The sequence below is a fragment of the Globicephala melas genome, chromosome 15 (assembly GCF_963455315.2).
Source record: "Globicephala melas chromosome 15, mGloMel1.2, whole genome shotgun sequence".
NCBI classification, from domain to species: Eukaryota; Metazoa; Chordata; class Mammalia; order Artiodactyla; family Delphinidae; genus Globicephala; species Globicephala melas.
The window spans coordinates 14888472-14905241 of record NC_083328.1 but is presented as its reverse complement, the minus strand read 5'-3'; the positions used below and the strand labels follow the sequence as shown (position 1 = coordinate 14905241).

The 16770-nt window shown below is 51.0% G+C and overlaps 2 protein-coding genes across 4 annotated transcripts; both read right to left on the bottom strand.

Moving 5' to 3' along the window:
• Positions 1–129: 129 nt before the first annotated feature.
• On the bottom strand, positions 130–11028 carry PHKG1 (phosphorylase kinase catalytic subunit gamma 1). 3 transcript variants are annotated; one of them, XM_060285211.1, is made up of 10 exons: positions 8484–11028; positions 6399–6490; positions 5700–5878; positions 5211–5265; positions 2723–2788; positions 2281–2444; positions 1808–1898; positions 1518–1671; positions 1244–1369; positions 130–861 (listed from the first exon to the last, which is right to left on the bottom strand). In XM_060285211.1, exons 1-10 carry the CDS (start codon positions 8547–8549, stop codon positions 616–618), a joined length of 1239 nt encoding a protein of 412 aa, XP_060141194.1. In that variant the 5' UTR covers positions 8550–11028; the 3' UTR covers positions 130–615. The 3 variants fall into 3 exon arrangements, with proteins under 3 accessions (XP_060141194.1, XP_030727739.1, XP_030727738.1); XM_030871879.2 differs by having other exon boundaries at positions 8694–11028; XM_030871878.2 differs by lacking the exons at positions 5211–5265; positions 5700–5878; positions 6399–6490; positions 8484–11028 and having other exon boundaries at positions 2723–5184.
• Positions 11029–11177: 149 nt separating this feature from the next.
• CHCHD2 (coiled-coil-helix-coiled-coil-helix domain containing 2) lies at positions 11178–16634 on the bottom strand. The gene is made up of 4 exons (XM_030871892.2): positions 16475–16634; positions 14138–14387; positions 12687–12837; positions 11178–11474 (listed from the first exon to the last, which is right to left on the bottom strand). The coding sequence occupies exons 1-4, from the start codon at positions 16522–16524 to the stop codon at positions 11464–11466; spliced, it is 462 nt and encodes a 153-aa protein (XP_030727752.1). The 5' UTR covers positions 16525–16634; the 3' UTR covers positions 11178–11463.
• Positions 16635–16770: the final 136 nt, after the last annotated feature.

Sequence of the window (16770 nt, the reverse complement as noted above, 5' to 3'; positions counted from 1 at the left end):
GTGAAATGCAGTTCTGTGGGCTCTTTAAAGCACACTGTCAGTCTTAAAAGGGTCTAGGAGAACGACGGATTTACCAGGCGCAACTGTGTATCACGGGAGGCACAGAGTGAATAATACTCCACAAAGACGAACAGCAGAAGCTTTCCTTTCTATTATTAATTATGTAAGGGCTGCCCTGTGCCTCTAAAAACATGGCCCCAGAGAAGAACCTGCTCCCGTGCTGTCACTGGACTTTGTGAGGTCAGTAAAATCTCCTGTGATTGCGATTCTCAGACTGTTCTCTTTCATCCTCACCCTGGGACCCTAAAGGCGGTGCACCGAGGGTCAGTAACTGTGGGCCTCCCGTGAGGACAAGCGGACATGGTGGTATAGCTGGGCTGTGGAGAGGCAGGGTGCTTCTGGTTCTGGACCACAGTGGGTTCTGGACCACCCACTCCGTGGGCCTGGCTCCAACTGCACTGACCACCGCGTGACGCCTCCAAGAGGGGAGAGTGGCTGGGGCCAAGTGCCCCCTCTGGACAGAGGCCTGCACCCGCTCTCACTCCTGTGCCCTCCATATCGGTGGCTTCTCCTCCCGGCCTGACCCCCGTCCCACCTGGCCTGCCGGCCTGCCCGTCAGTAGACCTCCTCAGCCAGGGAGAGGAGCACAGCCTTGGGTGTGTTCTCGAAGAGCGCTGCCCGGTTCTGCTGCTGCCCCTTCTTTACCCAGTGGCCATAGAGCCGGAAAGCGTAGGCGTCGATGAGTCGCCGCAGGGGCCGGAGGGCATAGGGGTCTCGGATCACGATCTCCCGGGTCACGGGCTTCACCCGGCGGTACTGGTAGTAGATCCGCACGGAAGCCAGCACCGTCAGGGCGATCACCTGCGGAGGGCCTGGCCTGAGAGCTGGACCCGCCCCGCGGCCTGTTTCCTTGCCGGTCCGGTCCGTGACGGCAGGCCCTGAGCTTGTTTGCCACGAAGGCTTGTGTGGTTTCCGCTGGGCCTGTCCTAGCGTTCCCGCCTGCCCTCCCCCCGCCCCCGTTACCCCCATTCCCACCCGAACAGCAGGCGCAGGGCTTAAGGCTGTCGGAGCCAGAAGCCAGAAGTTGAGCTGCAACCATCACAGGGCTGGGCGGGAGGAGAAGGGCGGGTGCTCTGGAAACCCCGTGGGCGTAAGGAGTCCCCAAGAAGAGCACCTGGAGCTTCGACTTCAGGGGCCTGTGGCACCTACCCCGGGGCCCTGAGTGGCAGGCGAGCTTAAGTACCTTGAACTTCCCCCGGGGGCTGAAGTGACGCACTTCCTCCACCTTGTACTGCTGGAAGAAGGGATGCGCTAAGGCCTCTTCTGCCGAACAGCGGCCTTTGGGACTCACCACCAAGAAGCGGGAGACCTGAGAGAACGAGACAGAACGGAAGATGTCTATGGGGGGGGTCCCTCCTGGCAGGGCCTCCAACCCCGTGGCATGCACGGTACACTCCCCTCTCCCCACTGTACGTGCCCCTCGCCTGAACCCCGAGCCAGGAGGCCTTTCCTCTCACCAAGTCCTTCACAGTGTCTGAGTAATCATCCCATTCTGGTGAGCCAAACTGGTAGCTGCCACTCATGATCATCCTCAACATCAGCATCTGCTTGCGGTGCCAGAAGGGTGGGGAGCCGGCCAGCAGCGTGTACATGATGACCCCCGTGCTCCACCTGGCAGCGGGCAGCGGGGAGGAAGGCAGGCGGGCCAGCTGTAGCTCCCACCGTGCCCTCCTCCCCAGCCAGGGGCTCCCAGCCATGGGGGCATCCCTGTCCCTACAGGTCACCTCCCTCCCCCCAACACACTCACATGTCCACCTCCTTCCCATAGCCAGGGTGGGCATCATCCATGGAGCACTCGATGATCTCAGGGGCCAGGTAACTGGGGGTCCCGCAGACCTCTGCAGGGACAGTTTCCATCGGAAGAGGTCAGCAGAGGCACTTGGAAGAGGAAAGCCCAAAGAGACAATGGAGAAGGAACTGAAGTGGTGGCTGGGCTGGGACTCTCTGAACACGGGCCTGGCCCAGGGCCAAGGGCAGGGCCAGGGTGCTGGGTCCTGTGGCCACCCGATGGGGCACCGTCAGTGGCCTGGTCACTTCTAGCTATCCTGGCCTGGAATGCAGGCAGTGGGAACCTGGCTCAGCCCAGTCCGGGGAAGAAACACCCAGCCCTGAAATGGTAGGATTTTTACTTTGTGGGGGAAACCCAGGCAACCTCTGTTCCTAGGAGAGCTGAGGAGAGAGCCTGAGCCCCTGACATGGGCCAAGGCCATGTTACCGGACCTCGCAGCTTCTCTCCTGGCTTCAGCTGGCAGGAAAAGCCAAAGTCTGTGAGCTTGATATTCATGTCATCATCCAGGAGGATGTTCTCAGGTTTCAGATCCCGATGCACGATGTTGAGTTTGTGCAAGGTGAAGATCACCTCCAGCAGGGTTCTCATGATCTTTCTGGGGTGGGACAGGAACAGGTTACTTTCATCTGCTACTCTGCAGGGTCAGGTAACAGGCAGGGACACCAAAGCCCGTAAGCCAGCTGGACTGCGAGTGAGGGAGGACTCAAGACAGGCCAGGCCTACCCTGGCTGAGTCAAGGAGGAAAGGAGGCCACCAAAGCCAGCGGAGCACACTGCCGACCCAGACGGGTGCATGCCACGCCTCCTCCAAGACCTCAGTGCCTAAGCCAGGGACTCAGGCCAGAAGTAGGGAGAGGGGCAAGTGGACCCTCACCTGGTTTCCTTCTCACTCAGGGTGACCTTCTCAGTGAGGTAATCAAAGAGCTCCCCTCTCTTCATCCTGTGGGGACAGAGGGTTTGTAGCTGGATGTGCCCCAAGGCTACCCCCTCCTTACCCTGCTCCCAGAAAACTGTTACCCACCCTAACACCTCCAGGGGCAAAGTGGGCTGCTCCCCACAAAGGACCAAGGTCTGTGGGGAGGAGCTAGGGAAGTGAGTGGAGAGGCTGTCTCGGAAGGTTGAAAGAAGAACAAGGGAGACTGGGGGCTGGGGGATGGCACCCGTGCGAAGGTCCCCCCATGTGTGGGAGTGACAGCATGGACTGGGATCCAACAGGGTCAAAATCAGGGTTGGGAGGGGGGAGGGAACTTGAGCCACTGGCACAAGGCCCCAGACCCAGATCAGAAGGACAGGAGTATCCTGATTTTTCCCAGGAACAAAGAGAAGCAACAGTAGTGATGGAAGAGCAGTTTTACCTATTTTAGGATTTCTCAGGATTAAGAATTGCGGTTCCATTTTCTCACTTGGGATGATCTAGAAAGAGGTTTCTGCTAGAATCATCTAGTTATACCCTGAAGGGCAATTTGGGGCAGCATTAAAAATAGCTTCCCCAAGCAACTTCTTCAAAGGTTAGAGACATTTGAGCTGCCCCCAAGGGCTCTACGGGACAGTGCCACCGAACCGAGTTGAGACAGCTAGAGCTGGGCGAGTCTGGAGGGGTCCTAGGAAAGTCTCCTTTGGTTAAATAGGAAAGGTGCATCCTGCCTGCCCCTCCAGGAAAAGCAGGGCCCAAGGGAAGAATTCTGGCCAGTATCTGAGGGAGGCAAGAAAATCCTTGAACTTAACTGGTGGGGCGGGGAGTTGAGTTCTGTTTGAGGAGCAACCCAGAAATTACAGAAGTGAGCCTTGTTTCATACACGATTGGTACTGTGTCCCCAAAAGGCAGTGTGTGCCTCCAGTTTTGATCACTTTAATTCCATTTTAAACACGCTAGGAGAACTAACTAATAGCAGCAGCAGCAAAAAGATTTACCAGTCAACACTGGGACCCCGGCAAGGTCCATCAGCAGGCTCCTGCCTTCCTGGAGCTGGTGGTTGAACTGTACACACAGGCCAAGTTAAATTGTGTCTCCAAGAAAAACTTAACACTGCACGTGTTCGGTATGGCTACAAAATGAAGTGTTCCAGCAACACAAAATCTCCTTGAATAATTTTCTCAAAGCTAGTCCCTAAATTAGCAGTTATGTATGGAGAGGTCAAGACAGCTCTCCAACAATGATTCGTGCAACAGAGGTGTGTGTTCTTTAGTGAGGACTCCAATGGAGCGGGGGCATGGGAGCTGGAGAGTTCCCTTCCTTGGGAACCTTTTCCAGTAACAATGGTAAGAAGTCTGAGTGCACGGTTCACAGAGCACTTTGTGTTGTTCGAATTTGATGCTTGGAGCCTGGTGAGATGGACAGTATCGTTTTTCCTTTCCTGGGAAAACAGAAGCTCTCCCAGCTAAAAGGCCCACTGGTCCCTGGGGGCAGAGGGCCCTGTGACAAGGAGCTCATCTCAATAGCCCTGTTGGTGCACAAGCAGGGGAATAGTGACACGTTGCCGCTGATGCTCCTGCTGATGACAACGACGATGATGTCAATCTTTGAACCACATCCCAAATACAATCTCTACCACCTGTCTCCCTGGTGGGCCTCTTGCCCCCATATCGCTGGCTTCCTCCTTTCCACCCTTGCCCCTTACAGTCAGTGGGATCCTTTATAAAAGTCAGTCAGATCACATCACCCTCCTGCTCTCAGCCCTCCAAAATTCTTACCTCCCAAATGCCTGCATAATCTGCTTTTTGGTACTGACCGAGCTTGCATCCTGCCATCGCCACAGGCTTGCTCCCCCCCATCCTGACTTGCTTGCCAAGCCTCAAACATGCCAAGCCCACCCAGCACGGCCCCTGCTCTGGCTGTTCCCTCTGCTAGAGGTCTCCTTCATCCAGGTCTCTGCTCAGGTCACCTCCTGGAGAGCATTCCCTGCCCACTCCCTCTGACCCCCGCTCAGCTTTACATATATGTGTATATGTATAACTCTGTGTGTGTTTTATGACTTGATTGCTTTCTGTTCACGCCCTGTGAAAATTAGTGCATGAAGTAGGATTGCGTATCCTCAAGGTCTAGAATAAGTATTGGATGACCACCATGGTCATCATCATGGTAGTTCATATTTATTAACATTTACATTGTGCCAGTCACTGTGCCATTATTACTCCTGCAATACCGATGGGAAAGCTGATACTGACAGAAATCATCCAGCCCATAAGTGACGGACCCAGGATTTAAAACCTGGCAGCCTGACTCCAGGGGCTGGTCTGCCTAAAGCGTCTCTGACCTTATTTGGCATCCACAGTGTAAGGGGCTGGCTGCTCGTCTCCAGGAAGCCCTGGGTGGGGGACTACAATAGAAGCCTCTCCAATAGGCCCCAGGCCTGGGTACTTACAGATCAAACACCAAGAAGAAGAAAGTGTTGGTCTCATAAGTGTCCTTCAGCTGTACTGAAATGGAAATGGCTCGCTCGTCTCAGGCAACAGAGGAACCCAGGCGGGGGCAGTGGAGGGCGGGGGCAAGGGAACTAAGGCCGCTGTGGCCGGACTCAGAAGCTGGAAGGGGTATCGCGATGGTGTTCAAAGGAGGCGCACCAGGGGAGGGGGCACCCAGGGACTTCACACTCCCATTCCCGCACCTGCACCCGGCCCTGCCTGTCACCCCTTCTGTGGGGCTGGAAGAGGGGGCTTAGAGCTGACTCCCGAGAGCAGTGAGGGTGGAGCCGGGAGCCTCAAGCCTCTGGGCACTAGGCTTTCAGGGCCTCGGGGTGCAGGAGACACTCTGGTGCTTCTGGCTCCCTGCACTGGGGCCACACTCCCCGGCTTGGGTTATCAGAGCACACCCATGGCAGGGCATCGCGCCGCGGCTCGGGGCCATCACTCACTGATGTTGGGGTGTCCTGAGACCTTGCGCAGGATGTCCACCTCCTTCTGCGTGGCCTCTCGCAGCTCCTGCACCTCCTCGGGGCTAAAGCTACCCCCACCCGTGACGTCGATGATCTTCACAGCGTACTCCTGGCATGTGGGCTTGTGGATGCAGCGCCTGACAACGCTGCTCACTCCCCTGGGGGTGCAGAGGACAGATCATCCCCGGGGCCCCTCACCCCAGGGGGAGGCCCAGATCCAGGCTGCAGCAGATATGTCCTGCCTTGTCCCCCAACTCCCTGTGAGCTTTGGGGGATGGTAAGATGAAGAAGGCACAGAGAGGGCGATTTGCCTGGAGCCCAAGAGGAAGAAGCCTGCTCTGGGGCCTCCTAGCTCCTAGTTCAGTGCTCTTTCTCGGCACGGAGGAAGAAGCTGTACCCTCTCAGGGCCATACGCTTCTCTCTGACACCTGATTCCTGACCCTGGCCCCAAGCTGGGGGAGCTCTTGGCTGGGAGAGGTCTCTAATCTGGGTGCTCTTATACCCGCTTCCTCCATCCTGCTGCAGGAGGGCAGGACCCCGAACTGAGAGTTTCTCCAAGTGGACAGTGCTTTCAGGATGGAAATGGGGTCAGTGCTCAGGGTCAAGCAGAGATTGATCCCGCCCGCAGTGCCGGCCGGAGCCCAGGACAGAACTTCATGGGGAAGGTCTGGGCTTTACCTGCCCAGGATCTCCTTGGTCTCGTAGTTCTCATAGAAGCTCTGTGCGGAACGGGAGTCTGGCAGTGTCTTGTACTGGGTCATGTTCAGCTCCTTAAAGAGGGGAACAGAAAGAAGCAGTCAGCCTTCCTGACCTGGGGGGTGTGCTCTTTGAGGGCTGAAACCATTTCTCCCTTTTTTTTTTTTTTGGCTGCACTGCACAGCATGTGGGATCTTAGTTCCTTCCTCTGGTAACCAGGCACCCAGCAGAACCAGGGATCGAACCCGTGCCCCCTGCACTGGAAGTGCGGAGTCTTAACCGCTGGACTGCCAGGGAAGTCCCTCTCCCTCGTCTGTGTATTTCCTGGCATCGGTCTGGCCTCTTGTGAATATTCAAAATAAATATTTATGAATTTTTAAAAAAGCTTTGCAAAGAGCCCAACTTGCTTCTCCCCACTGGCTGTAAGCTCCCGTGACCCCAGGTGACCATGTGGCTCCCCGCATGTTCTCGTTGTTAGTTGTTGCTCCCCGGTAGGAGCAACAGATGGGCAGCCAGGCCCAAGCCCAGGCTCGAGGCAGGAATCGGGCCACCAGGCTGCAAGGTTAGTTCTGACAGGGCCAGCACACGCTTGAGTTTAGAAAGCACCACCGAGAAACTCTGCAAAGGACAAATTAAAGTGCTCTTTCCTTTCCTCTTTGAGGCGACGTGGCTGGTCCTGCTTTTCCTCGGCCTGCTCTCTGCACTTCTGGAAAAGGTGAGAAGCTTCATGGTTTCATTTTCAAATATGCTGCTCCCATAACCTCTCCTTATCTCTCCCACTTGTAACTGTCCTACCCAGAAAACACCCCTCCTTCTGCGACAGCCTTGCTGTGCTTCCCATTGCTGCTTCTTCACCCATTCTGCCCTTAGTTTTTGTGATCACTGTCCCTCCTTCACCCTTCCTTCCTTCCGTCCTCCCTCCCTCCCTCCCTCCTTCCTTCCTCCTTCCTTTCTTCCTTTCATACTCTGAGAAGTACTGTGCCAGGTGCTCTGAGGGAGGCAGAGTTTGATGAGTGAGTCCTGGTCCCAGCCTCTGGTATCACTTGTTCTCTCATCTCTTTCCCACCGTGATCATCTCTAGATCATCCCAACCATCCCTCCCCACTGTGCCCAGTGCAGGTGTGTCACAGGTGCTGCTCCGTAGATATAAGTCAATGGCTGGAGGTGTCCCTTTGGTCCAGGTTCCTGCCAGCAGGATGGCCATGTCCTCAGAATGCCCTGTGTCCTACCTAACGATGGCCAATGAGCCCTGGGTGGTCCTGCTGCAGTGTGGGGCAGAACGGAGCCAGGACACTCAGGCCTAGACCCAGAGGAGCTGGCCGGCTTTACTTCAGGAACACAGAGGCCACTGGGTACGAACTCCTACCTCACACGGAGGATTTGAGGAATGGAGAAAATGCTGTACCAACAGGAAGAGGGACAGATAGAAAATGGGCACGAGCTGCCTCTCAGCAGGGCCAAAGATGCCTCTGGTCCCACTTCCACCGCCCTTTCTGGGTCCAAGAAGGTCTGGCCTGTCAAAGAGGCCCATTTGCTGACCAGCCAAGCAGCAGCCCTGGCTGCCTCAGGACAGGCTGGCTGTTCCAGGAAGGCTGGTGTCCCCACTGCTGGGTGCCTGGTTACCAGAGGAAGGATTAGAATAACAAGTCTCCTCTGCCAGCAGCAGGCTCTGGAGCTGTCTCTGCTCCACCCCCATCAGCAACCCCAGCTGAGCACTGGAGTGTCTGTTCCCCATAAAAACGAGCCCAATTCCTGGTAAGCTGCTTAAAGTTCCCACGAGGGGCATCTGTTCTCCCTCCTCCCCCCACCTCCCAAAGCTGGGTAAGGAAAGGTCTCTCCCTTCCTGCAGCCCTCCCCGCGCAGATGGTGTATGTGGACCCAGCCCGGGATGCCGTCCCGTCGGGGCCCGTTCCCTGGCACAACCGGCCCCACTGAGCCCCAGCAACACTCCCTCTCCTGGGGTGGGTGGCGGAGGTCTATCTTGCCTCATCCCCTTACTCTAGGCCTAACCTGGGGCCAACTTCACGCCTCTGTCCACTGCCCCTGCCTGCATTCCCCATGCCTTACCAAGATGCCTTTGGAAAGGGTCCCCAAACAGCAGTAGGTAGCCTGGTCCTTTTTGGAACATGACATCCCTCCCTGAAACTTAGAGAATCAGTGCTGCCATGCTTCTGGGGCCACGTACCTTCAGAAGCAGGGAGAGGTGGGTCTAAGGGATGTGGGGGGTTCTGTCTTCCCTATGCCACAGCCTCTCCCGCTCCCCACACAGCTACTCACCTCTATGTCCTCGCAGGCCCTGGAATAAACGTGACAGGAATCCCAAAGGTCCAGGAGCCCCCTGGGGACAGGGGACAACAGAGGGCTGAAGCGTGTCCCTAGCCGACGCTTGTGGCCAGAACAGGATATCTTGCTGCTCTTCCTTCAGGCTTTGCTACTTGAGGACGGAAGGCTGATGTGCCAAAAATAAACCCCAGCTGCAAAGCTCGGGTGCAGGCCAAGGCCCAGCGTGACAGTGCACGCGTCGGGGCCGAGGCTCCGCAGGGGTGACCTCTGGTGGAGGGTGAGGGAAGCTCCGGTGGCCTGGGAGCGGGCAGGACAGCACAAGGTGACCCATCTTCCCTGTGGAGCTCACTCAGCCTCCAGGCTTAGAGGAGATAAAGCCAGCTTGCTGGGAACACGCTGGCTTCTCTGGGAGCCATTCCTGTGTGTGCTGAGAGCAGAGCCCTGGAGACACCCCAGCACACTGGTGTGCCCACCCTGCAGCCCTGGCTGCTACAGGGACCCGCTCAGCTACAGTTTGCGTGGCTGCCTGACCCAATGCAGACCTCAAAGGCTAGGGAGACTCCATCTCTGATCTGCCTCCATTTCATCCTTAACTTCAGCCTGCAGTCTCTAATGAATGAGAGGAGTTCCATGTGCCCGGAAAAGCACATGGGCTCTAACCGTGTGTGGCTTTAGGCTGTTTGGGTGAGGGTCCTCATCAGTGTGAGTCTAGCTTAAGAGGCTGACAGAGCTGGAAATAATGTATGCAACATGCTGGCACACAAGCAGACACTTTTTAAATGCTCACCCTCATTCTAAAGCTACCTGTTCTTCAAACCCCTGGTTCTTCTAATATACCAAACGAAGAAAGGGGTAATACACTGCTTCATACAGGTGCTGAGCCCACAAAAACCCATTTAACGAGCATTTTACAATGCACTTCATATGCACTTTCATTGGGCCCCCAAAACTCTGGTATTAAGCCAACTTTAGAGAGAATGTGACTTGCTCGATGAGGTGAGTAGGAGGGCCTAGGTGAACCTCAGATGTAGGCTCACGTACTCTTTCCATTGTATCACACTCGCCATCTCTTCCGCTCTGGGGAAATACTTTGCTGAACTGTTATATAGGAGTTGGTAAATGACTTTGTCCCTATACTTACAGGCCTCCAGCTTATCGAGATGCAACATCTGGTTCCAAAGATGAAAACACTGAATTCTCCTTTTACTTACTGTCAATAAGCCTTTTTCCCCGATTCTAAGCTGCAGACGCCTGCTGGCTTACACTTTCAATACATGACAAAAATCCCTTCTGACTTTAGGGCAAAAGGCCAATACACCTGGTGGATTATTCCCTGTGACCTTCTCTGTGTAGCCATGGCTCCCACCAGAGGCAGGCCAGGTCAGCCAGACTCTTGCATTTTATTGTCAGTGGTTCATTTTCCTTTGATTCAGTGATTCAACCGTATTTCGGTACCCACCATAGAGCATCACGCCTTGTACATAAGGGGCGTTAACACTATGAACTCAGCCTTTAGGAAAATGGGCAAGAGCCCAATGATGAACCCAGGAGGGAATATGCTGGGGGACTGGCCAGTAGTGAATTGTCTGTGGTCATTTAGGTCCTTGAGCAAGGTAGTCTTGGCCTCTTTCAGGAAGTGAATGATTAGGTACAGAATGGAGCACTCTAAGAACACCGCTGAGGACGAGGTAACAACTGAATAATTCACTTACTCAACAGCACTTCACTTACCTTGCAGTAACAGAGAGGAAAAAAAAAATCAGATAATGGAAACTCTGAAAGGTATATTTGAAAGTAGGAAAACTGCAGAGCATAATGGAGACTGGAGGTCAACTTCCAGAAGTAAATGAAATTTTGAGCTCTTTGTGAGGGATGGAGCTGGGTTCATTTAAAAAAAAAAAATGATGCCCCCCAAATTGAGTCCAACATGGACTTAAGACAGCTTGGAGAGGGCAACTTGAGTCTTTCAGGAAGAGAAAGCTACAATGCCTTAAGTAGAATAAAAACATCTGCAGGGAAACTGCCTATATTAAGAGAATGAATTTTCATCTCCAACCAATAAATTGGATAATCTAGGTTAACAATGACGTGTAGTGCTGACCTGGCCACAGGGAGCCCACACATGTAATGGGTCTGCTCCCACATTTCCTGTATCATTCACCTGATTACAACAGTTAGTATTTTAGTTTCATTACTGCTCAGTTTACTGCACATTGGCTCCAAAGGCCTGTAGCACCTGGAATCTTTTTAATGAGCAGCACGCTTGCTAGGGAGCTACTCCTTACATAACTATTTCTCTACCAAAGCTCCTCAGGAAGCTCTGCCAGATCCTCCAGGCGGCCATTACTTTAATATCCAGAGACTACAGACTAGATACACATAAAGACATGTAGAGACAACTGTGTTCTTCTGCAAAATGCATTCTATTCACCATGTGTATACCATGTGTGATTTATAACCTTATACTTAAGAGACACATTTGGAAATAAAATCACTTTATTCTAATTAATTCACAAACAAAAGCATGTTTAAGAGGCCACACAAACATTCGCCTAGCCCCAAACTCAATATCATCTCAGGGAGCTTCTATATGGTGAGAATACCCTCTTCCACTGCAATCCTGAAGCACAAAAGCTACTAATGATTGAGGAGCGGTTAACTGGTGGCTTCACACTTTATATCTTCACTATCAATTATATTTTTAATGCTAAATCAACCTGGTCATGAGAGATGATTTTTCATGCCTTCAACTGGAACTTCTTGATTAAGCTAACCCTGCAAACAGAAAAGGTTTGTTAGAAGAGCACTAGCTACATATTCTCAACAAAACCAAAGTCCTCCAAATTATGAAAGCAGGGGTGAAGCCCAAGGTTATTAGTTTCTTTCATAAGCTGTTTAAGGCTGCAACCAATAAAACTTCAACTCTACACTTTGAAGCAGAAATATAGTTACTTTGGTATTAGACATAGTTTCATCAAAGACTTCTGATAAACTTGGCCATGCAATGTCTTAATTCCACAGTTCGACCACCTATAAGGATTAACTTCTCCCCGTCCCTATTTCCTACATAAATGAAGGTGGGGAATTTTGAGAACCACTAGCCCAGACCAGGGTTTTAAAACGTTTTTCTGTAAACAATCAGGTAAATACTTTTCGCTTTGTGGGCCATATAGTCTCTGTCACAACTGCTCAACTCTTCCTTTGCCATGGAAAGCAACCATACACAACACCTAAATGAATAGGAGACGGCTGTGTTTCAATAAAATTACTTACAGAAACAGGTGTCAGGATGGCTTTGGTAAAGGGACCATAGGTGGTCAACCTCTGGCCTAAACCAATTCAGTATAAGCAGCCTGAAAAATGACTCTGTGACTCCATGAGAATCAACTATAGATTTATCCACAAAAACCCTTTCTAAGTTTCTAAATAAAATCTGCAGAACTATAAATAAATAAATAAATAAAAATGCAGGCGGGAAAATGAAAATAATCATTTTTAATAGGTGGTGAACTCTTAGATTGATAGGAGGAAATCACACAAAAACAAGTTGACTGCCAACATTCCAGAGAACCTATATCTCTAAGTCCCACCGAGGGATTTAATAAACTTGTCTCTCTCAAACGAGGTGTGCAGAATGACAATGCTCTATCAGATCTTGTGCTCATTCCTGGCCTTTGGTGAAATCAGCACTAAGGCTATGCAATAACCACAATAAGATCTTGGCACACTAATCTATACCCGCCTAAGAAAGAATCAGATTCAGAACGTAACTGAATCTGATTCTTCCTTAAGCAGGTAAAAGCCTAAGATAATGACTAGAAAACTTTGGACCAGCTCCTTGTTAGATTATTTTAGAGTAATTTAAACAAAATCTCCTCTAATTTGTCAGTTTAATTTATTAAACACAGTTTTATAAGGTCCAGGGGTACCATTCAGTGAATTAAGCAGATGCAAGTTCAACCATGGATTGATGTATCTATCACCTACCGTTCGCCAGTCTGCACTGTTTCAGCACCTCACTGAAACCTTCACAAAGCTTAAGGTCACCCTGGTTCTGGGCACACTCCAAAAACTGTTTCACCTCAAAAAGGCATGGGCCATTCTGCTGCTGCTGTGCCAGCTGGGTTCCCTGAGGCTCCTGCAAAGGCATAACATTCAGGACTGTTAAGAAAGGAAATCAGGGACTTCCCTGGTGGCGCAGCGGTTAAGAATCTGCCTGCCAATGCAGGGTACATGGGTTTGAGCCCTGGTCTGGGAAGATCCCACATGCCGCGGAGCAACTAAGCCTGTGAGCCACAACTACTGAGCCTGCACTCTAGGGCCCGTGAGCCACAACTACTGAGCCCGCGTGCCTAGAGCCCGTGCTCTGCAACAAGAAGCCACTGTAATGAGCAGCAGAGCAGCCCCCTCCCAAAGCCTGCGCACAATGAAGAGGAGCCCCCACTCGCCGCAACTAGAGAAAGCCCACGCGCAGCAACGAAGACCCAACGCAGCCAAAAATAAATGAATGAATGAATGAATGGAAATCAGACTTATACCCGAACAAAGAGCAATAACCACTCTTTGAGGTTAATTGGGGGAACAGAACTAGAACCAGATGCAAATTAAAGTTTCTATCTAATAACGTGGACAGTGAAAAAAATTAAAGGCAGAAAGAAATGAGCTTTAACAAAAATCCCAGTTGTCATCAGAAAGATTCATGAACAAAGATGCAAATTAAGTGGTTATCTAGGCATCTAAACACCAGTGGTTCAATGATGTTTCATGGAGGGAAAAATGGGCCTACTACAGAAAAATAGATGGATGAGAGTTTTAAGTACATTAGAAATACAGTAGAGTATACACCCATGCTCCTTAGAGGAGAAAATTCACACATCTCAGAAAGAAGGGCAGTGGCAAATATCAGGTAAGAGACGAGAGAGCACAGAGTCATCAAAAAGATTTCTGAACACTTAACAAAGATTGAGGCTGAATTAGTTAAGTGTGACCATGACAAACACAACATATATATGTGTATATATATATGTATATATTTATATTCATTCATTCACTCACTCATTCATTTATTTATGCCAGGCCACACGGCTTCTGGGGTCTTAGTTCCCCAACCAGCGATTGAATCCCGGGCCCACGACAGTGAAAGCGGCAAGTCTTAACCACTGGACCACCCGGGAATCCCCCAAAATATTTAAAATGAGGGGTAGGTGGCTGTTTGACAGTCCATCAGGTTGAACTGCCACAATTCTACTCCTTGAGAAGAAATATCATTTGTCCAGGACTATCTGACGCTGGCCTAAGTAAGGTACTAACTCAACTGCTGCCAAATATGGATAAACCATTCTCCACAGGTGCAGACAGTCCCAATACATAAGGCACTTACAACTAACTAGGTTTTCTCATAAATACACCACCGAAGACAATGCTGCCCCAAATCTTACCTGGTAAGTGATGTCAGGCCTTGAGGGCTCAGCATTACTTCCTCCACTGAAGCCACCAGTGATGGCATGACCCAGAGTGTGGCCGACGGCAGAACCCACAGCCACGCCGGCTGCAGTGGTTGCCATCTGGGCCATCAGACCTGGTTGCCGAGGAGCAGCAGCAGGTGAGCCAACAGCAGATGGTGGAGCCACTGCTGGTGGCTGAGCTGCGGGCGCTGGCCTGGGTGCAGTTCTCATCTGAGGCGCCCGGCTGTGAAAGAAAGGAACAGAAAGTATAAAGTTCCCACTCCCAACCAAGTTTGGAAATTGTCAACTTTTTTTTTTTTAATAAATCCAACAGGATATTAAGTCGATGCTATATTCTTTTTTTTTTAAATAATATTTATTTATTTGGCTGTACGGGTCTTAGTTGCTGCACGCGGGATCTTCGTTGCAGCATGTGGAATCTTCAGTTACGGCATGAGGGATCTAGTTCCCTGACCAGGGACTGAACCCAGGCCCCCTGCATTGGGAGCGAGGAATCTTAACCACTGGACCATCAGGAAAGTCCCAGGAAATTGTCAACTTAAATAAACAAACAAACAAACGAAACCCCCTTGTATATTAAAATAACCTCAGGATTTCATTTTAAATTATTAAATGCAAATACTACATACATACAAGAAAACCTTACAGAACACAATTCCCTGAACTATTTACATCATTTTCTCTTTAACCTTTTACGGTTGTAATCACCAAGTATAAATGTTTTTTTCCCTGCTTTTTTTCAACCATTTCCATGTATTCACAAAGTCTATAGTATCTTTAGAGAACAGTTATTCCAACGTCATAAAAATCAATATAACTGTTAATGAGACAAAAGCCTCTACCTTCGTGGAGCTGACATCCTATTGAGGGATCAAATAAATGTTAAGAAAAAAATATTGAGAGCGAGGGCAGCATGTTGTGGCATACTGCAATTTTAAGACAGTCAAGGGAGGTCTCGCTAAGCTGGTAACAATTGAATGAACACGGAAAGATAGCTATCTGGGGAAATAAACTAATCCAATTCCTTCATTTTACGGATTAGAAAACTGAAGCCCAGTAAGTGGAAGTGACTTGCCTGAACTGTTATACCTAAACTGATTTCAACTATTTCCCATCTGTAGAACATTTGGATGCCTTCAAAATTTCACTAATATGTCCAATGTTGTTCCAAAAATCTTTCACACAGAAGATTTCTGCATTTTTAGATTGTGGTTTCCCTTCCTTTGGATAGCAGCGTCTTTCCATTACGTGAACTCCTTCCCTACGCTCCTAGCACGCAGTTTGAACACAATTCACCTTAGTCTAGAGAAGCAACGTGGTCCTCTGCTAAATGTCCTGAATTTGTCACCGGATAACTCAGGTCTAAGACCTGGCTTCTCTACTTATTGGTGGCATGACCTTGGACAAGTCACTTATTCTGAGTCTCCAGTTTCCTTATTCCTGTAAAACATGAAAATATCTACCTCTGAGGCTATCAGGAGGTGCAACTGGCAGTACATTTTACAAGTATTTTATCAACTAGAAAACGTCATGTACATGTGAGGCCTTAGTGACTGTGTCCCCTACTGGGCCGAGCCCTTAGAATGCTCACTGCTCCTGGAAGATGCTCAAAGATTATTTACTTAATTGAAATACTATCGTTTCTCCTGATTATACTACCTTGCACTTTTTTTCTTGCTATTTTTTAAAAAATTTATTTATTTAATTTACTTATTTTTGGCTGTATTGGGTCTCCGTTGCTGCGCGTGGGCTTTCTCTAGTTGCCGCGAGGGGGGGCTACTCTGCATTGTGGTGCGCGGGCTTCTCATTGCGATGGCTTCTCTTGTTGTTGAGCATGGGCTCTAGGCACAAGGGCTTCAGTGGTTGTGGTGTGCGGGCTTCAGAAGTTGTGGCGCACAGGCCCAGCACCTCCGCGGCACATGGGATCCTCCCGGACCAGGGCTCGAACCCACGTCCCCAGCACTAGCAAGCGGATTCTTAACCACTGCGCCACCAGGGAAGCTCTTCTTGCTATTTTAGACGTTTCAGCCAGATTACACTTACGAATGTCCATTTCCTTCTAGAAGTGGCCTGTTTTAACTTAAAATGGACTCTAAGTATTTTAAGTAATAATTCATGGACATTCCAAATTAACAAGTTTGCCACTAACGGGAAAACTAGCCAAACCAGCTTACGGCGACCGGATGCGGGCCCACGCCGCCCCAACCTTCGGACGCCCCAGTCCCCCGCCGCCCAGCCGCCCCGAGGCCCAGCGCAACCTCCCTCTGCGTCACGGCGCCGGCAGGGCCCCAAACCTCGCGGTAGCCTCACCTGGCCGGAGGGGCGACGCGGGAAGTGCGGCTTCGGCTTCCACGAGGCATCTTAAACGCGGGACGAAGCAGGGTCTACAAACGCAACACTCGCAGGAAACCCTGGCTGCTTCTGCGACGCGCGAGAGCGGAAGTTGGAAGGCGGGGCTGGACTCAGCGCGCGGCCAATCAGAGCACAGGCAGAGGCCTTCCTTTCGCCGACGTCTCCGCGGGTCTGAAGGTCACAGGAAGAGCAGGACGTCATGGCGACGCCTTGTCGTGCACGGTTTACGTCAGGAGCTCGGCGCCAGGACTGTT